The sequence below is a fragment of the Oncorhynchus masou genome, chromosome 31 (genome assembly GCF_036934945.1).
Source record: "Oncorhynchus masou masou isolate Uvic2021 chromosome 31, UVic_Omas_1.1, whole genome shotgun sequence".
NCBI classification, from domain to species: domain Eukaryota; kingdom Metazoa; phylum Chordata; class Actinopteri; order Salmoniformes; family Salmonidae; genus Oncorhynchus; species Oncorhynchus masou.
The window spans coordinates 67325177-67349056 of record NC_088242.1 but is presented as its reverse complement, the minus strand read 5'-3'; the positions used below and the strand labels follow the sequence as shown (position 1 = coordinate 67349056).

At 42.9% G+C, this 23880-nt stretch overlaps 2 protein-coding genes and 1 pseudogene across 2 annotated transcripts in view; 1 reads left to right on the top strand and 2 right to left on the bottom strand.

Moving 5' to 3' along the window:
* Positions 1 to 4379, top strand: part of shank3a (SH3 and multiple ankyrin repeat domains 3a) — a 304109-nt gene extending 299730 nt beyond the window's left edge. The window contains exon 24 of the mRNA XM_064951735.1: positions 2702 to 4379. Within this exon, the coding sequence (XP_064807807.1) occupies positions 2702 to 3260 (559 nt within the window). The 3' untranslated portion in view covers positions 3261 to 4379. The remainder of the gene's footprint in view (positions 1 to 2701) is intronic.
* A 6731-nt stretch (positions 4380 to 11110) lies between these two features.
* On the bottom strand, positions 11111 to 15482 carry rabl2 (RAB, member of RAS oncogene family-like 2). Its single transcript, XM_064951741.1, has 8 exons — positions 14773 to 15482; positions 14627 to 14656; positions 14262 to 14341; positions 13991 to 14070; positions 13787 to 13898; positions 13604 to 13701; positions 13400 to 13483; positions 11111 to 12459 (listed from the first exon to the last, which is right to left on the bottom strand). Exons 1-8 carry the CDS (start codon positions 14877 to 14879, stop codon positions 12376 to 12378), a joined length of 675 nt encoding a protein of 224 aa, XP_064807813.1. The 5' UTR covers positions 14880 to 15482; the 3' UTR covers positions 11111 to 12375.
* Positions 15483 to 17685: 2203 nt separating this feature from the next.
* LOC135524989 (ciliary microtubule associated protein 1A-like) lies at positions 17686 to 19529 on the bottom strand (annotated as a pseudogene).
* Positions 19530 to 23880: the final 4351 nt, after the last annotated feature.

Here is a 23880-nt window from a genome sequence, read left to right as displayed (position 1 = left end):
CATGCACAAATGCACACGCATTCGCAAGTACACGTGGATGTTGGTACTGACTGAAAACACCACCCTGTCCTCCACCACTCCCACACACCTCCCTGCCTGTCCCCAAAACCAACCTACTTCTCCATTTCCCCCTGAACTCTTCCATCACGCCTCCTCTCCACCCCTCCCTCCCCCTAACCCCTCACTCTTTACATTAATTCCTACTGTGTTGACTGTTCTCCACCTCTCCGCCCCTCCCTCCCCTTAACCCCTCACTCTCGCCAGTCATTCCTGCGGTATTGGCTGTTCTTCACCTCTACACCCCTCCCTCCCCTTAACCCCTCAGTCTCTCCAGTCATTCCTGCGGTATTGGCTGTTCTTCACCTCTCCACCCCTCCCTCCCCTTAACCCCTTAGTCTCTCCAGTCATTCCTGTGGTTTTGGCTGTTCTTCACCTCAAAGCCCTCAGGTCTCACACTGTACGGTGCTTTATCTGGGTCAAATACAGACAAATAATCAAACCATTACTAAAGTGATCTAACTGTGTACACAGGGTAGAGTCCGGAGTGAGACTCAGGGAAAGCACTGGGATATGGTATAAATATGGTAGTTTGCACATCATCTACGGTGTGAGGACTGAGCTAGTGTTGTAGCTGCCATAGCTCTCTCCTGTCTTACCCACAGAGCAGACCACCTGTTTCTCCTGTAGAGCTATAAAGACATGACCCTTACTCTTACTACATGCATGGTCAGCTTTTTGGACCCAAAATATGCTGACACAAGGAAATCATGTTCACTGCTTTTATTTGTGTGCATGCTTGTGTGTGTGGTCAAAGACATGGCCAGGTTTTGAACAATTATCCTTTAACCCTGGCATTTGTTGGTGTTTACAGTAGGCTTGTATTATGTTCCTCTGACAGGACAGAACCATAAACCTCCTCCACCACATACCCTCATAGCTTCAAATCAGAGCTGTATTTATTGAGGCATAAAAAAAACAGTATTTGATCTTGCAGACATTGATTCCGCTTTGATATGACTTTATTAAAAAAGCCCCATTCGCCAGAGTAGCCTGTTCTCTGGGCCGAATGAGTAGAGAAAAGACGTAAAGTAGAGAATCGCACGCATGCCCACGTGAAAAATACTACAGTTTACTATAGAATACTATAGTACTTGCTATAGAATTAGGTAGTGAACTGTAGTATACAGTAGAATACTATACTACACACTCTAGTATCCTTCGATCATGTAGAATAATATGGTACAGACTACAAAAACACTACAGTAAATACTACAGTAATGTCCGCAAAAACAATAATTATTATAGTATATGCTACAGTATTTCATTTGCATATCTCAATTTGTGCCACCCAGTGAGAAACCCATAAGTGAGAAATGATAATATTTCCTACATATTATAGAAAAGAGCAGAAGCTCTGAACTATCTGTTCAGACCTCAGTCCTACCTACCTACAGGTTATGGAACATTTGCTCTTTGAGTATTTTGTCCAGTAGTTTTCCTCAAGGAGATAGCCACCACTGCTATGTCGAAGATAATAAAACAAAAACACTTAAATACTGTAGTAAATACTACAGTAATGTCTGCAAACTAACTACATTAAATATTACAGTATATTACAGTCTGCAAAGACACTACAGTAAATACTATAGTATATACTACAACAACAAAAAATACTACAGTATTTATTCTATAGTAAACTGTACATACGACAGTGTACTGCAATCATGTCCGCAGCACTAGAGTAAATACTACAGTATTCAGCATTCACTGTAGTGTTTCTGCGGACCAAGAATGGCCATTGGTGAAACTGCACCAGTTTCTGGGTCCCCGTCTGTGAGACTGGAGTCTCAGTGGGGTTTAGAATGGACATCAGAGAAACTGAGCTTTGGGATCCAGGGAAATGCTGATGAGGGCTCTATGTCGGAGTGGACAACTTGATTGGCAATAAGACGGAATTAAGTTTCACTAAAGTAATTTATGAAGGAGAGAGGGAAAGGGAGAAAGGGAGTGAGAGATAGAAAGAGATTGATGAGCAGATACTCTCAGTGATTGCTCTGTCAGAATGAGCTGGATCCACCAAGTGTTGCTTGATCATCTTCCACTAGCTAGACAGTATGCAGCTCGCGTTTCTCTTGCACACCATATGCCAGCAACTGGATAGATCGAAGCGAGAGAGAACAGAGAAAGTGACTACAGAGGGAATTGGTGGATAGAACCCATTTCTGCTCTGTCAGATGTTCTGCCATGTTCCGGTTCTGTAACGTTCCAGTTCCTTAGTTTTCCAATTCAACTGTGTTTTCTGCGGTGTTCCTCTCTCCTGACCCCAAGAAAGGTTGGACCATCTTGTGTAAGGCCTTTAAGCCATGTACAAACCAACTGAGTAGTTGAAAACAATGAAGCTTTTGATCTTGCTGTGATTTTAACTAGCTTGCTCTCAGTAATGGTCACTAACCCTGCAGCCCCTCAGTGGCTTGATGTTTCAAAGGCTCAACTGATCAAATGGCTCTTTTTACTTGTGTGAAGCTTTATAGATAAAAAACACTGTGACATTGTTCTAATATCTCTTTGCCTTTTTCTTTCTCTACATCTCATTGCGCTTGCTTTCTCTGTATCCCTCTCAACCTCTTTCCCTCCCAAACACCCTCTCCTTCTCTCTCTCTCTCTCTCTCTCTCTCTCTCTCTCTCTCGCTCTCTCCTCCAGACTTTTCAGCAGTCTAGGAGAGCTCCACACCATTTCCCAGAGAAGCTACGGCACTTCCTACACCATCCGGCCCGGCAGCCGCTACCCCATAACACGCCGAATCCCAAGCCCCGGCTCGGGCTCCCCAGATCGGGGTGACCCCCTAAGTCGACTCCCAGGCTTCGGCTTACCCATTTCGCCCACCACGCCACCCCACACCATCCTCAAGTCATCCAGCCTCAGCCTGCCCCATGAGCCCAAAGAAGTGCGCTTTGTTATGAGGAGCTCCAGCGCCCGGTCCCGCTCCCCGTCTCCCTCTCACTCTCCTGGGCTGGGCTCGCCCCTCCTGGCCCTCAGGCCCTTCCACCAGAAGCCCCTCCACCTGTGGAACAAGTATGACGTTGGAGACTGGCTGGAGAGCATCCACCTGGGGGAGCACAGGGCCGGCTTTCAGGAGCATGAGATTGAGGGCTCACACCTGCCAGCACTCACCAAGGACGACTTTGCTGAGCTGGGGGTGACGCGGGTGGGACACCGCATGAACATCGAACGAGCACTCAAACAGCTGCTGGAGAGCTGACCCCTGCCCTGAGAGAGAGAGAGAGAGAGAGAGAGAGAGAGAGAGAGAGAGAGAGAGAGAGAGAGAGAGAGAGAGAGAGAGAGAGAGAGAGAGAGAGAGAGAGAGAGAAAGAAAGAAAGAGGGGGAGAGAAAAATGGATAGACCACCCCAGTTTTAGAGCCAACTCCATTTTAGGTCGCTGCTTTTCATTTCTTTTTATTCTGATGTGTCTGAAAGTTTCAGTGATTGCGTTCATATGCAGCTCTCAGCACTGCACTGAATTATGAAGTCCCTCCCCCATCTCACAACCTATCAGATGAGTCCTCTGAAAGAGGCCCATAAACTCTTTGCAGAACAGAATCTCGCATGAGCTCCGATTAGAACATTTGATTTGTGACTGCTTGAGTTGCTCCTTTACTCACACCTTTAACCTATCCCACAGACCTTTCCTTCGCTGTGCCGTTCTTCTTCTCCCTGTCCCTCCATCTCTTTCCCTCCTGTTCATTTTTTGCCTCTGAAGGATCCCCAGTTTGTGTGAAGAAGAGGAGGATGAATCTCGTTCCAAATGGAAAGTTCAGTTGCCTTTCAAATTATTCTTACAGAGATCAGCTACGTTGAACACAGGAGTAAAAACGTTGTACTGACCTAGTATTGACATAGAACTAACATACTGATACAGTACTGACCTAGTATTGACATAGAACTAACATACTGATACAGTACTGACCTAGTATTGACATAGAACTGACATACTGATACAGTACTGACACAGGCCTCTCTCCACTCTGCCTGACATTGTGTTTAACACTTGTGCCCAGAGACAGAGTTTGATGTTGGAGACCACGTGGAGAGAACTCATCTATCCTGGGACCGTCTCACGGACTGACTGTGCTATCTATTATATTTGGAGAATGTTTAACCAACACTAGTGGCTTTTTTCATAATCAAAACATTTGCTTTGGGTTTCCAAAGGGAATATTATAAATATATATACTATAAATGTATTTAAATAGCTTTGAGGGGGGGGGATGACAGAATGTTGAAAAAAAGATACGTTATATACAGAGCATCTGACTCCTACTTCTAGACAGAGTACAGAAAGAAAACTTTAACATTTATTCCACCAACAATTTTCTTGTTTTTACCAATTATATATATATATATATATATATATAATATATATATATATATTTGAAAGAAAGTATATAGATATATAAAAATTATTTTTTTTTTCATAAAATATACAACTTTACTAAAACTATACATATTCAATATACAACACGCTATTGATTAACTGTCCTTCTATGGTCACTCTTTCCTGAACAGTAGCATGAGAAGTTGCATCACGTCTTGAACAGAAGGTTGTGTTTTCGTTTCCGCTTGTTTTCTTGCGGTCTTCCGTCATGCTGAAGGGTATCCCACACAGTGAGGGGTGTGAAACCACAGTTGACCCCAGTTTAAACCCAGTGACCTCAACACATACTCAGATGTAGATATACACAGAGTCTTAATTATCAGCCTGTTGCAGAATAACTTTCCTGCACTTGTAGTGCTTGTAGGCTTCTGAAGTTTGTAATTTACACTTTGAAATGTCAGACTTGATTTTGTATCAACCCCTACCAAAAAATGTCCATTAATTATAATATAATAATAATTCACATTTCCTGTTGCTGCAGGATTATTTTGCTGCTGTAGCAAACTGTCTCAAATGAAGATCTTACATCTATATATACTGTACACACATGAACATTCACCTGGTCAAAAAAATAACACACTTAGATTCACACACAGACTCAGACACAATCCTCATCCAACCTAAGACCGGTAGCATCATTATCTACATCTGAGACCATGGTTTGGGTTATAGAAAGGGATGCCTTCAGAAATCAACAATTGTAATGTGAATAGCTTCTCTCAATGGTTAGAGACAGTGAGTGTCATCCATACACACAACAACACAATGGGAGAACAACAGTGGTGCGTTTAAGAGGGAGCAACATTCTGAATACCGCAGATTTATTTTATTTGATTTATTTGACCTTTATTTATACAGGTTTTTTCTCCTTGAGATAACATCTCTTTTCCAAGAGAGACCTGGTCCAATAGCAGCAAACAGACCTGACATGGTACAACAGTCATGAACATCTTATAAAGAACAAACATGATTCCCTATTATACAAGTTGATTTTTTGCCTTTGTAGGTAAAGAATATGTAGTATAGGTTTCTCAACAGTGAAGCATGTCTGTTCCCTATAATACATGAGTATCTACATTGATGTTTAACATTGGACTCCCCTGAGCATGACCCAGGTGGGCTCTACTACCAGTAAAACCTTAACTAGTCAACAGTAGCACTGAAACCTTTATGCTCAGTTAAGATCCTTGGCAATCTATCTCTGTGAAACGTTCCTTTGTATCCATTTAGCAGGTGGTAAATTCAACGTTGTGTCAAGGTTGTAGGGATAACGCTCACTGTCTCACATTGGACCTCTCAGACGATCTCACTCCTGATTCTGGAGACATGCGGGGTGTTCTAAATGACACCTTTATCCCTATAGTGCCCTCCATTTTACATTTTGTGGCACTATTTAAGGAAAATGATATATTTTGGGCCACTACCATACCGTCTGACTCATTTAGGCTTTTGTGTGGGGTTGATTGTTGGTTTGTGTTTATTTGTTATGTTCCCTCTCCATTAACGTAGGGGTTGATTGTTGGTTTGTGTTTATTTGTTATGCCCCCCCCTCCATAATGTAAGAGTTGATTGTTGGTTTGTGTTTATTTGTTATGCCCCCCCCCCTCCATAATGTAAGAGTTGATTGTTGGTTTGTGTTTATTTGTTATGCCCCCCCCCCATCCATAATGTAAGAGTTGATTGTTGGTTTGTGTTTATTTGTTATGCCCCCCCCTCTCCATAATGTAAGAGTTGATTGTTGGTTTGTGTTTATTTGTTATGCCCCCCTCCATAATGTAGCGATTGGTTTGTGTTTATTTGTTATGCCCCCCCCTCCATAATGTTTGAATGTTGGTTTGTGTTTATTTGTTATGCCCCCCCCCATCCTCCATAATGAAAGAGTTGATTGTTGGTTTGTGTTTATTTGTTATGCCCCCCCCTCCATAATGTAGCGATTGGTTTGTGTTTATTTGTTATGCCACCCCCCCTCCATAATGTAAGAGTTGAATGTTGGTTTGTGTTTATTTGTTATGTCCCCCCCATAATGTAGGGGTGGATTTTGTAGCTCTTGGATTAAGACATTAAGAACTTTTTCTATTCACTCACCTAATCTGATTTTCAGAGTGACCAAGAAAAAGATAAACTAATTTAAACCTCTCAAAATGACGTACACCCTGTAAATATGAACAAAATACAAATATTTGCTTTTTTATATTAATCAAAAGCAATGTATATATGATAGTTTTCATATACATTTTTGAAAATCAAAAAATATATAGATCTATATATGAATGTTTGGCATATATGCATAGTTAATCACTGAGGAAAAATGTATGATCAGATTGTATTCTTTCTATGAACTCTGAACTAGGAGATGATTTGCACAAAACACGGTGCTAGCAATACAGCCACCATTCGTTACAGCGCATGCAGGCTGTGAAGGGAGGAACACCCCGACTCTCTGTACACTCCCCCCTCTCCTCTGTGTGGTGCGTGTATGTATGTGTGTGTGCGCTAGTTCAAACCCTCGAAGTGAGTCCACTGTAGCCTTAATACCATCAGAGATTCCTGGCAGTGGCTGTGTCTCACACACACAAACACACTCACACGTGGTGCACACACACATTTGCACAGAGACACAGACTGAACTCCAACTCTGTAATCATTATAGGACCCTTTGATATCTATTAATTGATGAGAGAGAGAGAGAGAGAGAGAGAGAAAGAGAGAGAGAGAAAGAGAGAAAGAGAGAGAGAGAGAGAGAGAGAGAGAGAGAAAGAGAGAGAGAGAGATCAAAACAATACTGGGGTGCTGAGAGCGATACAGCTTAATCTTTTTTACATTCTGTCTGTTCCTGTATAACCCCTGTCTGTGTGTCAGAGACCACATCTCTGCCTTGGGCACTGTGTGGGGTTTGGGCTGTGGTTCAATAGGAGACATAGACACAGACAACACCTCACTATGACTCTCCTCATGACGAGGTGCACTGGCACTCTCTGCTCCGTGTTTCAACCTGTTACACTCTCTGCTCCGCGTTTTATCCTGTTACACACTCTCTGCTCCATGTTTCAACCTGTTACACTCTCTGCTCCGCGTTTTATCCTGTTACACACTCTCTGCTCCGTGTTTCAACCTGTTACACTCTCTGCTCCGCGTTTTATCCTGTTACACACTCTCTGCTCCATGTTTCATCCCGTTACACACTCTCTGCTCCGTGTTTCAACCTGTTACACACTCTGCTCCGCGTTTCATCCTGTTACACACTCTCTGCTCCATGTTTCATCCTGTTACACACTCCCTGCATCCTCCATGTTTTAATCCTGTTACACACTCTCTGCTCCGTGTTTCATCCTGTTACACACTCTCTGCTCTGTGTTTCATCCTGTTATCCTGTTACACACTCTCTGCTCTGTGTTTCATCCTGTTACACACTCTCTGCTCTGTGTTTCATCCTGTTAAACACTCTCTGCTCCTGTGTTTCATCCTGTTACACACTCTCTGCTCTGTGTTTCATCCTGTTACACACTCTCTGCTCCGTGTTTCATCCTGTTACACACTCTCTGCTCTGTGTTTCATCCTGTTACACACTCTCTGCTCCGTGTTTCATCCTGTTACACACTCTCTGCTCTGTGTTTCATCCTGTTACACACTCTCTGCTCTGTGTTTCATCCTGTTACACACTCTCTGCTCTGTGTTTCATCCTGTTACACACTCTCTGCTCTGTGTTTCATCCTGTTACACACTCTCTGCTCTGTTTCATCCTGTTACACACTCTCTGCTCTGTGTTTCATCCTGTTACACACTCTCTGCTCTGTTTCATCCTGTTACACACTCTCTGCTCTGTGTTTCATCCTGTTACACACTCTCTGCTCTGTGTTTCATCCTGTTACACACTCTCTGTTTCTCCTGTGCTTTCATCCTGTTACACACTCTCTGCTCTGTGTTTCATCCTGTTACACACTCTCTGCTCTGTTTCATCCTGTTACACACTCTCTGCTCTGTTTCATCATCCTGTTGTTTCACACACTCTCTGCTCTGTTTCATCCTGTTACACACTCTCTGCTCTGTTTCATCCTGTTACACACTCTCTGCTCCGTGTTTCATCCTGTTACACACTCTCTGCTCTGTTTCATCCTGTTACACACTCTCTGCATCTGCTTTCATCCTGTTACACACTCTCTGCTCTGTTTCATCCTGTTACACACTCTCTGCTCTGTTTCATCCTGTTACACACTCTCTGCTCTGTTTCATCCTGTTACACACTCTCTGCTCTGTTTCATCCTGTTACACACTCTCTGCTCTGTTTCATCCTGTTACACACTCTCTGCTCTGTTTCATCCTGTTACACACTCTCTGCTCTGTGTTTCATCCTGTTACACACTCTCTGCTCTGTGTTTCATCCTGTTACACACTCTCTGCTCTGTTTCATCCTGTTACACACTCTCTGCTCTGTTTCATCCTGTTACACACTCTCTGCTCTGTGTTTCATCCTGTTACACACTCTCTGCTCTGTTTCATCCTGTTACACACTCTCTGCTCTGTTTCATCCTGTTACACACTCTCTCTGCTCTGTGTTTCATCCTGCTTGTTTCATCACACTCTCTGCTCTGTTTCATCCTGTTACACACTCTCTGCTCTGTTTCATCCTGTTACACACTCTCTGCTCTGTGTTTCATCCTGTTACACACTCTCTGCTCTGTTTCATCCTGTTACACACTCTCTGCTCTGTTTCATCCTGTTACACACTCTCTGCTCTGTTTCATCCTGTTACACACCCTTTGCTCCCTTTTCCCTTTTCAGACTTTGAGTTATTTAGGGTATGCTATGATGAGGTGATTTTGAAGAGGACCGACAAAAAAAAGAAACAAAGAGGGAAAAACGTGCCAAAAAATAACAAAAAACTTTCAATGGTGTATTTTTCTTAATAGGACCACCTTAGTTTGGAAGTTGTTGAGCTGTTACTCACTAATATGGTGCCATCTCCTGGGAATCTTGAGAACTACAGACATTCATTTAGCTTCTCCACTGTGTGTGCACAACCTTTTTGGAGTGGAACTCCAGTAGTTTTTTTTATGTTTTGTAAAGGAATATATATATATATATCCTGAAAAATGACCAGATTTTATGAGCTTTGCATTATTACCATTTCTATATCTATTTTGAGACAAGGTATCAAAGTATTGCTTGGTTTAAATGGGATGAAGGTTGTATAGCTTGTCTAACTGATGCTGAGAGATGCTGACATGGGTTTAAACACACAGCTCATATATACACACATGCTGTACACACGCACACGCCGGCATGCACAATGCGCTCACACACACACAGTGCAGTTTGGACTCCAGTTGCTTTCCTGGTTAGAAAACATGTCAGTAACAGAGAACCTAGTTGGACCCCTTAGTAGGTTTACCACAGGTAGCCTATACAGATGCAAACCCATGCTGCGGGACACAGAAAGGTGAGGCAGACACTTCATTCACACCAATGAGTTTCTCTGTACGGTCGACTTCATCTTCTTTTCTAATCAACAAAGCACAATCTACACGGTGAGAGGGTATCTGGTAGACCCACCACTGGATCTAGTGATCTTATCATCATTCAAAGGGTTTTTCTTTCATTGTTGATTTTCTCCTTGTTTGCACTGTGAAGTTTAACATGGTGGATCTATCACAGGCTATGTCTGGGCCTTGCCTGGCCCATCTAATCCTCCCCTCCTCTTGATCCCCCAGGCATCCCGACTCTCTATCTTCCTCAAAGACACTGAACTCCACACAGAACTGTAGCCTGGCTGAAACTAATGATGAACACTGGATTAATGACAACCTCAGTAGATTCATATTATTCAGTAGTTTAGCATTGTTGGATTAATCCTGACAGCACATGTGTCAAATGTGGTAGGTGAAAATGTGAAAGGTCAGATTGCTAGCTAACTAGAATAAAATAGTAGCGTTCACTTTGGTGCTATAGATGTACAGATTTTTGCTAGACAGTGTTACTGTGACTATTGGTGAGGCCAGGATTTTAAGATACAGTTCTGTGTCATCTCAGATACAGGAAGGGCATACTCAAGTGTAAATGTTTTTGCTGTTGAAATTAAAATAGCCTCATTAGTCTGCAGAGAGGGAGATATAGGCTACCTGCCTCTAACTAGCATCTGAAGGTGAAGATGGGGAGCAACCATGTCTACTCCCAAACACACCGTACTGAAAGAGGTCAGGGCAGAAGCAGGCAGACAGACTGGAGAATAAGAGAGAATACAGTGCCCACTGGCCATTGAGTAGATTTCTGGAAAATAACAATGGAAACAAAAACACACTTTATGGTCAGTCCCATGATTTACAAGATCAGTTGAACCCTTTTCACCCTGGTTCTCTTATCATCTAACAGATGGGGAAGGGCGGCAGGGTAGTGAGGCTGAGGCAGGTCCACAGCTGTGATAGCTCCACCACAGAGATATATGTTTGTTATATTATGTAATAAATTTATAATTAAAAACATGAATTCTGTGTATCAGCTCCTTATTGCTGAGATCTACTTTGGCCAGAGCTTTAGATGTGCCAACTGCCATGTCAGTTGTGACCGGAGTCTTTCCCAGGGAAAACTGAGGCCCTCTGCTGGAGAATTGCTGCCATGTGGCTCTATTGTTTCACAGTATTCAGTACAGAATTTCCAAATAATTTATTGTGTACATTTGAGCTGTGATTATAAAACGTTTATTTCTTGAAGGGGGTTGAAATTCCACTAATAACCAGGGTTAATACCCTGAGGGAAGCACATCAAATAGACATAGGATGTCTTGAAATTATCCTTTTTTAAATCACAGTTCATAGGATATCATACAGATTTAAAAAAATGTGGATTTTCCACAGAGAACATGAAGGGCTCTATTCAATCCATATTGCAGGAGTTCAGAGTGATTTAAATGTGAAGGCATTCTATCACTTCGGTGACAGAATACAGTCCTTAGAGTTCTACTACACCTAGATTGTGAACCTCTCAGAAATGGTCAGTCATTGTAGTTCTGAGCCATCTTCAGTACTTCTGCAACACTTCCAGTTGACTAACATCATATATATACACACACACGTATATCTAACTTGTACATTGATCGATAACTGCACTGGAATGAATTACTGGTGACATTGATGCAGCCTAGCCATGTCAGGTAGCAAGTATTGAGGTTTGAAACCACACTGAAATAATATCTAACAGTTGCTAGTGCCGTCACATGGTTACAAGGTACATTCATTGTTTAAAACACATTAAAAGACATGGCATAAAAGCTCTGGCTTTACATTGTAGCACTTAAGAGCAACGACAGCAGCCTTTACATACATGTACCCCACTATCACCTTACATTGAACAAATCCTCATGTAAAAGCCTCAGAGAGCAAAAGCTGATGACAAAATCACAAGTGGCAAAGAAAGTTCACATTCACAGTTTCACTTTGCTCTCCAAAAATAGCCCAAATAGGAAAGTATTGTGTGTGCCCCACATTTGACAAAGCTTCACATTCTAGTTCACCTCGAATAACAAGCCTGCTTCACACACTTTGGCAGACATTTCACCAGCCTGACAACATGTTTCCTACAGTATGTTTGTTCTCACATCAATAGATTTCCCCAGTTCTCACAGGTCACTAATATTATATGGGTCAAAGGTTAGCATTTCCATAGCATCAGTCCCACAGAAACATGGCTCTCTCATGGCATAAAATACACACATGAGGAGAATGGAAGGACAACATGTCCACAAAGTGAGAATAACATGAATATAACATATCCACAATGTCAGGTATTCAGGAGCAAGGCTCTCCCATGGTAGACTAGTAAAATGTCAACACTATCTGATAACATATCCAGTGTCCATAGGTGCACTGTAGTCCAAATCAGAGCTTGTGTTCACAACGTCAGTATAATGTAAAGATAACGTGAGGATAATGTATCCACATCAACATCCAGTCAGACAGACTCCGAGCTCTCTGGTTTCAGTCCCTTCTGAGCCGTCTGTAACGACAAATCCTTGTTCTGCTCCAGCTCAAAGTTCTGCAGGCCGGGGATGAACAAAAAATACATCATAATAATTATAATACATTTATTTTAGATTGAGCTTTTCATACAGAATCACAAAAAGTTTGTTTTATATTTTATTTAGGGAGCTGGTTTGTCGATGGGAAATGGTCTTCCGCAGATAGAGGATGATGGGGCGGCATCATCCTCTATCTGCGGAAGACCATTTCCCATCGTAAGTGAAAGGTTGCTGAATCGAATCCCCAAGCTGACAAAGTAAAAATCTGTCGTTCTGCCCCTGAACAAGGCAGTTAACCCACTGTTCCCCAGTAGGCCATCATTGTAAACAAGAATTTGTTCTTAACTGACTTGTCTAGTTAAATAAAGGTTACATGATGCATTTCAGGAAAGGAGTAGCTTGAGTGCAGTCTTTTAGGGCTCTATTCAATCTGTATCACTGAAGCGTTAGATTGTTCGCTAAAAAAGTTTATTTTTAAAAGTTCATTTCCCATTGAGCCGACATATGCAGCATTTACCATGAATGGTCTCCGGGACTGCAGGAACATTGCTTTTAATTATAAATTGCGCTAGAAAGCAGATCTTCAGTGCTACGGATTGAATAGAACCCTTAGACTCTAAAATGGACCTCCAGTAGCTGTGTATTACACATTATCTGCAGACTTTTCCCCATCACCACCCCAGCCTCTGCCTGTTTTTGGTCCCTACCCCTAGCTAGGCTATGATCCAATTCAATACCTGAGCACTTCCTTGGGTGGGGAGCACCCTGAAGATCAGAGCCTAAACACTAAGACCAAATGTATTATCATTTTCTGTTCAATGTGCACCAAATAGATTCATTCTAATGACAGCACAACTGTCAGTCAAATAGCTGCAGGTAACTCTGGAGAGTGAAACAGCAAAATAAATAAGAGGGGATATATTATCAGAGTGCTTATACCCAGAGGGAAACATGTACCTCTAGCTCGCGCATCACTTCATCCATGAAGTCACTAGAGTTCTGCTTGTACGACATCGCCATCTTGATCGTTTCTTTAAACATCTAGGATACATTTTCAGAACACAGAACTTTTGTTCCTTTTTTTTTGTTAAGCATTGGAATACAGTATACAGACAGAGTATATGGTGTGTAATTAAGGAGGTCAGTGTTGTCCATCCTCACCTTGACCACATTGGTCCCATCAGCAGCTGATACAAAGTACAAAGGAAGTCCCTGCTTCTTGGCAAAGTTAAAGTTCCTCTGGGTCACCTTCATATCAGCTGCAAACAATAGAGACAACCGAGTAAAAAATAAAGTGGGAAGGAAATAAAAGATTAAAGAATAAGCCTGTCTGGCTGGACTCACCATCTATCTTGTTAGCCACCACAACACAGGGGATCTCAGGCCTGTACTCTCTCAGCTCTGTGTACCAATTGGTCAGGTTCTTATAGGTGATCTTCCTCTGCACGTCAAACACCTAACAAACCCAGGTACAGTCAATGATACAGGCTATGACATAAGTGCAAGCCTTGTAGTAGTATAGTCTCAGAATCTAGCATGGAGTCTTACCATGATACAGGCGTGAGCTTTGTGGTAGTACGAGGGATGCATGCTCTGGAACCGCTCCTGTCCAGCAGTATCCCAGAAGTCTTTGGGGCAGACATAATCACAAACACAGCTGAAGGCAACCAAACAAATAGCATGGCAACCAGATAACAGAACAGGATTATGGTTTAAAGCAATAACAGATTGGTTTACTTAAAACCAGCTGACTATTTTATAGCCTTAACAACTCAGTCTAAACCAGACATTTTGATAAGGAAACAATTCATAAACATACCTACTAATACAGCCTTTCTGTCAATGGTGGTATTGTATTTGTAGAGTGTCAGAGCATAGGTTGACAGCTGCTGGGGACGACTGGAGAACAAGTTAAGGAATAGAATAAACAACATTGTAAACTATCTGTACAGTAGCTACAGCATATGGTAAAAAGGCATGCTGGTCAAAAGGCATGTCGGCATGCTGGATGACCAACCAATTACAAGCCAAATCGGTCACTGCATGAAGGCATTGGGTTTCTCTCCATTTACTGCTATTAACACTAGGCAACACTTACTTAACTACATCAACCCAAAACACTGATGAATGTCTTCATGTGACACTCAAAAAACAATTACAGAAGGAATAGATGAGAAAGGATACTATCCGTCAATCAGGAACCTCTCCATCAACCTGAAAGACAAGAGGCAGGTGTTTAACATCTCCTGGGTCACAAAACGTATGCACTATCATCTTTGAGGTGAATTTGCAGTGACAAGAGGGAGCTGGCATGCTCCCCATCTACGTACTTGGATTTTCCCACTGCACTGTCCCCAAGGCAGATGATCTTCACTTGTTCATCTGCATCATATTTATCTTGGTCCAGTTCAGGAATGCCATTGGCGTCGCTTGCCATCCTTCCTTCGGGTTGGGGAAATCAGCTGCGTCGCACAGCGGCTTAGTTAACTTCTCACTAGGTAGCTAGCTACCTTTAGCTAGGAACAAGATGACCGACAACACTTAGTCTGTGATTACACTAACGCTAGCTCCTGAGCTAGCTAAATTAAACCGCTTAACGTTATCGCCACACACATTGGCATGTAACTGTTAAGTTATTCACTTAAAATATGACTCAACCCCATTCGAAGTCATATGTCTAAACTAACTTATTAGCTAAACTAGCGAAACGGGTAACGTTATGTTTTCAACTCGTTGGTTATCTAGCCAGTGGCTACTTGACTTATCTAACTAGTTAACTGTAGATAAAATGTAGCTAATGCTTAACGTTACATCCAGTCAGGGACATTTGATATGTTTGGCTATATCTAACAACCCTATTTAGCTGTCAATGGTCTAGCAAAATAAGCATCAAAACATTAACGTAGCTATCAATGGAAAAACGTCAAAACATTGTGGCTAGTTAGCTAGCATGTTCTTGTAACAACAGCTTCGATAGAGAATGTTTGTTTCTATGCAACGCAAACGCTTGAAGGCCCCCCTTTTCACGTGGCTGTTCCTATTATTGCCTGAATATATATATTTATGTTCTTGTAGCAACGGCTTCCATAGAGAAAGTCTGTTTCTATGCAACGCTGACGCGTGAAGGCCCACTTTTTAACGTGGCTGTTCCTATTATTGCCTGAAAATATATATTCATGTTCTTGTAGCAACGGCTTCCATAGAGAGTCTGTTCCTATGCAACGCTAACGCGTGAAGGCCCACTTTTTAACGTGTCTGTTCCTATTATTGGCTGAAAATATAACTTGGTCGCCAACGTTCCTATAATAACTCAATAATTCAATTCGATTCAAGGGCTTTATTGGCATGGGAAACATGTGTTAACATTGCCAAAGCAAGTGAGGTAGATAATATATAAAGTGAATGTATAAAGTGAAATAAACAATAAAAATGAACAGTAAACATCACACATACAGAAGTTTCAAAACAATAAAGACATTACAAATGTCATATTATATATATATATATATATATACCGTTTTTTAACAATGTACAAATGGTAAAGGACACAAGATAAAATAAATAAGCATAGATATGGGTTGTATTTACAATGGTGTGTGTTCTTCACTGGTTGCCCTTTTCTCGTGGCAACAGGTCACAAATCTTGCTGCTGTGATTGCACACTGTGGAATTTCACCCAGTAGATATGGGAATTTTTCAAAATTGGATTTGTTTTCGAATTCTTTGTGGATCTGTGTAATCTGAGGGAAATATGTCTCTCTAATATGGTCATACATTGGGCAGGAGGTTAGGAAGTGCAGCTCAGTTTCCACCTCATTTTGTGGGCAGTGAGCACATAGCCTGTCTTCTCTTGAGAGCAATGTCTGCCTACGGCGGCCTTTCTCAATAGCAAGGCTATGCTCACTGAGTCTGTACATAGTCAAAGCTTTCCTTAATTTTGGGTGGGTCACAGTGGTCAGGTATTCTGCCGCTGTGTACTCTCTGTGTAGGGCCAAATAGCATTCTAGTTTGCTCTGTTATTTTGTTAATTCTTTCCAATGTGTCAAGTAATTATCTTTTTGTTTTCTCATGATTTGGTTGGGTCTAATTGTGCTGCTGTCCTGGGGCTCTGTAGGGTGTGTTTGTGTTTGTGAACAGAGCCCCAGGACCAGCTTGCTTAGGGGACTCTTCTCCAGGTTCATCTCTCTGTAGGTGATCTCTCTGTAGGTTGTGGAAGGTTTGGGAATCGCTTCCTTTTAGGTGGTTATAGAATTTAACAGCTCTTTTCTGGATTTTGATCATAAGTGGGTATCGGCCTAATTCTGCTCTGCATGCATTATTTGGTGTTCTACATTGTACACGGAGGATATTTTTGCAGAATTCTGTGTGCAGAGTCTCAATTTGGTGTTTGTCCCATTTTGTGAAGTCTTGGTTGGTGAGCGGACCCCAGACCTCACAACCATAAAGGGCAATGGGCTCTATGACTGATTGAAGTATTTTTAGCCAAATCCTAATTGGTATGCTGAAATTTATGTTCCTTTTGATGACATAGAATGCCCTTCTTGCCTTGTCTCTCATTATACCGCAGGGTTGTCGAATTCTCGTTTCTGATTGGCTAGATTATGTTGCAAAGAAGCGAAAAGGGAAGGGACCATTCGTTAGGGACCTACGTGAATTTGCCCAATAGAAACTCGTTTTCAAACTGTTTGGACTAACGATTACACCCATGGTTTCTTTTTCAATGAGTGAAAAAAGTGCATTCATTGTCATTGTTGAAAATGTCTTTATTGATTGATTACCACATTTTGACAGGTTGGCTATTTCAGATGACATCAAAGTGAGTGAACATAAGTAATTTTGTTGTGAAAATCATGTCAGATCAATGTGATATCAAACCACATATTTGGTACTGGGAAAAAAACATACTACTAGATAGTTTATATTAATTGTAACACTGAAAGTGGTCACAAACCTTTGGCCTGATATCAAACTTTGAATCTCATGTGGTAAAATATGTGCACCTTAAAACAGAAACTTATCCTGTTGAAAAGTGATAACTGAAGTATAAATACAGTAATGTACACCCCCTCAATATGTGATTGTCAGGTTAGCTTGTCAGCATCATTTTACTCAATGCATACGCAATACATAACAATAAGGCACAAGTAACTGCTTTCTACAGTGCAGAGCAGTTTGATGCTGCTTTATTTATTGCTGGGATAAGGGGTGGAGGAAATGGAAGAAGGAAGGGAGGAGAGTTCCTATTACACCACGTCTACGATGAGTGGAGCGATGTACTCGGAATGATGAATTCTGAAAGTGAAGCTTGGAGGTTTGATCCTGGTGAAGGTCACCTACCAATGGAAGATGGGCAGCTAGGACACTACCGGTGCAGCCATGGGTAGAAAAACACTTTGCAGAAGACATTTTCATATTTTTTATGTTAATCATTGCATAACAGTAATATAAGAGTGATATGGGTATGATGAGGTGACTTGCCTGTTCAGTGAGCTCCGGGGCCTGGTTTCATGGTGGTGTCTCCAGGCATGCTGTTGCATCCTGTCATGCTGTAGAGGGGGGGCTTGTGTTTGTAGGTGCAGGGGTCAACCACTCTGAATGTCCCTGGGCCAGGGACAGTTGAAAACACAGGGAAGAAGTGTGAGGGAAGATACAATGAACGATAGGCTTATCGATAGGCCTATTAACTCAATCTGTTCATCTTCAATAAAGAGGACAGGTGAGATTTCCATTTGGAAGAGTCTGTATTCGACATGTCAGATCTACCTTCTGCAGGTCCTCGTGGAAACTGACCGTCTTGCTGCATCCTCGGAGGGAGAAGTTAGAGGCGGAGGTTTTGTTGACGGTGGCAGGCCCCAGCACAGAGGGCTGCATGTAAGCAGCAGGGCCTTAGCGAAAGGACACAATCACATTCTGTAAGTACACCAACATTCTATTCCACAGTTCTAACACATTCTCTGAGTCTTTATCGAACAGTCTCATTCGATCACATTCTAAAATTCTGCAGCCAGCATTCTACTCCATGTCTCTAAAGGGCACTGTGTTGGACTGTTATCATTATTGAAGAGGATGTTACCTGATGTTACCTGGGATCTGGTCGTTGCAGAAGCCTTTGCTCCAAGCAGAAAGGGAGTAGGCAGGGGCAGATCAATATGCAGACTGCCCCGACCTCTCAGTGGAGTAGCGACCTGAAACACCGAACAGACAGTAAGAACACAGTTTCATATTATATGTCTTGAGTCTGTATGTGTGTGTAATTTCTGAGAGACATTGTGCGAGTTTTGAGTATGCTTGTGTGTGTATGTTACTGACCAGGTCCAGGGGTTTGGAACAGCTGGGGGTCATTGGGGCGGCTGTAGAGGGAGTATGAAGGTGCCCCGTCATGTCCAATCCTGGTGATGTTGGAGGGAACCAAGTACGCTGGCCCGGGGGAGCGGTCTGAGCTGAGCTGTTGGTGACGCATCCCAAAACTGAACGCTGGCCCTGGGGAGCGGTCTGAGCTGAGCTGTTAGTGACGCATCCCAAAACTGAACGCTGGCCCTGGGGAGCGGTCTGAGCTGAGCTGTTGGTGACGCATCCCAAAACTGAACGCTGGCCCTGGGGAGCGGTCTGAGCTGAGCTGTTGGTGACGCATCCCAAAACTGAACGCTGGCCCTGGGGAGCGGTCTGAGCTGAGCTGTTGGTGACGCATCCCAAAACTGAACGCTGGCCCTGGGGAGCGGTCTGAGCTGAGCTGTTGGTGACGCATCCCAAAACTGAACGCTGGCCCTGGGGAGCGGTCTGAGCTGAGCTGTTGGTGACGCATCCCAAAACTGAACGCTGGCCCTGGGGAGCGGTCTGAGCTGAGCTGTTGGTGACGCATCCCAAAACTGAACGCTGGCCCTGGGGAGCGGTCTGAGCTGAGCTGTTGGTGACGCATCCCAAAACTGAACGCTGGCCCTGGGGAGCGGTCTGAGCTGAGCTGTTGGTGACGCATCCCAAAACTGAACGCTGGCCCTGGGGAGCGGTCTGAGCTGAGCTGTTGGTGACGCATCCCAAAACTGAACGCTGGCCCGGGGGAACGGTCTGAGCTGAGCTGTTGGTGACGCATCCCAAAACTGAACGCTGGCCCTGGGGAGCGGTCTGAGCTGAGCTGTTAGTGACGCATCCCAAAACTGAACGCCGGCCCTTTCAGCATTCTGGGGTCATGGTAGTTCAGACCTGAAGGAAGAGATGAAGATGAAAGGCAGGTCAAATTTAAATCACATGTAATTAATCATTTAAATCACAATAACTTGGACACATTTATTCATGTTTTTTTTAATGCAATGCAGTCAGAACTTGATGAAAAAATATGCTTCAGTTTCTCAGTGTGTGTCTGTGTGTGTGTCTGTGTGTGTGTCTGTGTGTGTGTCTGTCTGTCTGTCTGTCTGTCTGTGTTTTGACAGCTGGATAAACCAGCAGACATCAGACCTACGTTCCATCCTGAGTCACCCATCAATATTACACAAACTCTTTTTTTCAAAATTATTTTTGATGGAAGAGTCAGAACAATTCCTTAAATTACCAGGTGGTGGTATTGCTCAGCTTTCTTTCAATTGGCCCCCAATTCACTCAAAAATAGGCTACATAGACATCCTTTGTACTACTAGGGGTAAACTCAATGTTTACACTGTATTTTAAGGACAGATGTGATTTCGGATCAATATTCAACGACAATATTCTCTAGAGAAACAGATTGCATGGTGTGTTCATTTTAACATCTCATCTGCACTTGACTGAAAATGTGCCTGTGCCTTGAGTGTTCAGAATACATCAAAGTCAACTCTCATCTAACAGTGGCTTTGGCATCAGTAAAAATTTCACATCCAAACCTTTATAATGTGACAAGTACATAAATATGTCTAGGCTTGATTGAGACAATAATAAACCTGTTTACTGTCGCCTCTCTATCAAACTCACATTAATGTGCCTCATTTCCATGTGGTTTAGGGTCTGAGTAGCAGGCTGAAGGCTTTTAAATGATGATTAATGAAAAACTGAAACAAAACCTTTGTGGAAAATTAAGGATCAGGAGGTTAAATATCATCAAATAAATGTATCAGCATTCAGATTATTGAGTCTGTCCAAAACGCAGTTATGGCCTTTAGAAATGTTCTCTCCAGCCACTCACTTTTAAGTGTTTTTATGCCTTATGCATGGTTATCAATTTACACAGTTCCTGGATAAAGGTGTCAATGTTACTCTAGAGAGCACTAAAGAAAAGTGGGAAAGAGAGAGAGGGAGATATATAGCTAGAAAGACATATGTAAAAAGAGAAAGAGAGAGAGAAACTACTCAAAGTGGCCCCCAAAAAGCCAGCGCTTTAATCGTGGTGCATTAAATAATTGAACCCCCCCGAGTAGTGAAATATGATTGGCTATACAGACACTGGCTCCAGACCCCTTCATAGCATGAATATCTCTATCACTTGTGGTTTGGTGCTCATCACTCTGAACAGCTGAGCACAGATTCCAATCTCTCTGGTCCCTACATAGTTTTGGGTTATTGATGCTCGACGCAGTCAATAAAGGTTTTGGCTGTGACCGGGCGTTCTATTAAACAGCCTTCCATGCCTGTCCAACCTCTCGCTCTAAAGACATCTGAGTCTCTCTGTCTGAATCCCATTACTCTGTCTAATTAAAAACTTCACCCCGTAGCACTGCCCTCCGGGGCCAATAGTCCCAGGACCTCTGAACTGGCCCCTGCCGTAGCGTGCTGCTTTCATTAGATTAAACACAATAATGAGAAAATCTTTTATCTTTGCATATAATTAAGGATCAGATGAAGGACATGTTGATCGATGGCAGGGAGTGACAGGTTCGTAAAAATCTTAGAGCTGCCGATGGAGGTCCTGCCAGGGATCAATAGAAAATGTCCAGCTCAGATTGGAGTGCATGGAGAGGCTGTCGTCACAGCAACGGGACGTTGTCAATACTAACAACTTGTTAAATCTCTCATACTGCAGACATGGATGGAGTCCTCTATCTGAGGGTGTGTGAGGGGGGGGGGCTCTGTGAGTGTGTTTAATCATAACCCTAATTCAACAAATCAAGGTCTACATGAGAAACCACTTAGATTGTTCTGCTGTTTTCGTTCCGGGCTGGAATAAAAGCCGGCACACCCTGCAGCTCTCCAGGACCAGGGTTGGTGATCACTGTTTTTCATAGACTGTTTCTCTTCCCAGTCACTGGAGGGCAGTGTCGTCCTATATGAAAGGGAGGCTCATTTCAGGCAGACAGTGTGTGAGACTGAGGAACACTTTAGAATCGTGTGTTGCTTGCTGTACTGTGCTTCTATTAAGGAGTAATGTTTCACTATAACCAAAATATGAATCAAAACTAATATTTTACATCAAAACTGAATCTGTTTGATTTTATGACCACAGTGGTTCCGTGTGGCTCCATTGGTGAAGCATGGCACTTGCAATGTCAGGGTTGTGAGTTCAATTCCCATTTTTGACAAGTACGAATGAAAATGTATGCGCTCACTCCTGTGAGTTGCTCTGGGTAACAGCATCTGCTAAATAACTCAAATGTCACACAACAATGTCAATCAGGTTGTAAAATAAATCTTTGCCAGGATCTACAACTTCTGTTTAAGTTTCCTACATAGTGTATTACTATAACATGCAAGAACGAGCTATCCAAAAAACATATTGTTGTTTTGTTTTTACACAAGTTGTTGTTAGTCTCCAAAAATGTTCATGTGAAGTGTATTTGTAATTGAGACAACATGGGAAGATGAGAGATATTCCGAGGTGTTGCCATGATATTGGTTGTGTATGTTTGAGGAGATTGGAGATTGGAGAGAACGGGCCAGTATTGACAACACTTCACTCCTCTTTCATACACAGACACAAAGCCACTGTCACATGAAAAAGGTTTTGGCAATTTGTCTGATTGCAACATACGGTGGGCTCCTGCTTCTAGAGTAAACACAGACAGACAGAAAGAGAGGCCACTTTGAATGTAATCATACATTAAACAAGTGTGCTTGGAAACAGAGAGAAACATTGTAATGTTATTGGTTTTAGTATCCCCTCTTTTGACAGTGGACTTGACAGGGTGAGCCTACACACTTATCTGGGATTCTAGTCAATTACAGTGCTGGTGATTCCTACGGTGTTCTCAAGTACTGTTAGAGCTGCCATAGTAAAAAGTTTAGCACCTCTATGTCCCCTTGTCTCACACACACACTCACACTCACACTCACACACTCACACACACACACACACACACACACACACACACACACACACACACACACACACACACACACACACACACACACACACACACACACACACACACACACACACACACACACACACACACACACACACACACAGTCTTGTACAGCTAGCTAAACTTGTGGGAGGACACAATTCAGTCCCCTTCAAAATGGTATTTTTCCCTAACCCCTAACTCTAAACCTAAACCTAGCTCTGGTACCCACAAGAATAGTTAGACATGTCCAAACACACACACACTCTCTCTCTTAACCTACATTACCAACTACAGCCAAACTGTCACTGCTCATAATTGGGTCTCACTGTCGGGACAGAAATCAGCCTCACTGTTCAGACTACAACTGAAACATCCCTCACTCATTCCTCGTCTCTCCCATCCCCTGGTGAGTGTGGTGTGTGTGTATGTGTGTGTGTGTGTGTGTGTGTGTGTGTGTGTGTGTGTGTGTGTGTGTGTGTGTGTGTGTGTGTGTGTGTGTGTGTGTGTGTGTGTGTGTGTGTGTGTGTGTGTGTGTGTGTGACAGTGGTAGCCTGGGGGCCTGGGGGCCTGGTTGCTGTTGACAGGTACGAGCGTTTCTGATTTGAGGAGAGCCGTCACCCAGACGACTGCAGCTGCCTCCTCAAGTGACACCTCCCTCTTACCAGGGGGATTAGGGGTGTGTGTTTGTGCGTGTGTGCGTGTGTGTGTGTGTGTGTGTGTGTGTGTGTGTGTGTGTGTGTGTGTGTGTGTGTGTGTGTGTGTGTGTGTGTGTGTGTGTGTGTGTGTGTGTAGAAGTTCTCAAGATAGGGAAAGTTTCCCTGATGAGGTGTCAGGTCCTCACACTCTACAGCCAACCAAAGGATACAGTAGAAGAGGGAGGAGAAGAGGTAGAGGGAAGAGAGGAGGAGAGAGAGGGATGCTCCCTGGTCACCAATTTAGGCCCAGCCATAGCATCCTGCAGCACACACACACACACAATACCAATACAAGCCAACCCATATACAATATGAGCCAAGCTCCATCCCATGAGCAGCTGAGCATGCCACGGCAGCATGCGGTCGTTGAGTTTGCCTTTCTCTAGATGTGTGTGCATTTGTGTCCATCCATCCACCACCCATGCACCCGAGTCTGCCCAGTGTGAGTGCTGTGTATATCACCGCTCTGCCCTATCTAATTTCATTAATGTGATCTCCT

Bases quoted from the DNA above. Each gene is read 5' to 3' on its own strand.
- rabl2 (XM_064951741.1), bottom strand. From the start codon at position 14,879: ATGGCAAGCGACGCCAATGGCATTCCTGAACTGGACCAAGATAAATAT. The intron at 14,071-14,261 runs GTATGTTTATGA...TCTGCCCCAAAG, and splicing joins CAGAAAGGCTGTATTAGTAG to ACTTCTGGGATACTGCTGGA. The intron at 13,899-13,990 runs GTAAGACTCCAT...TGGGTTTGTTAG, and splicing joins AAGCTCACGCCTGTATCATG to GTGTTTGACGTGCAGAGGAA.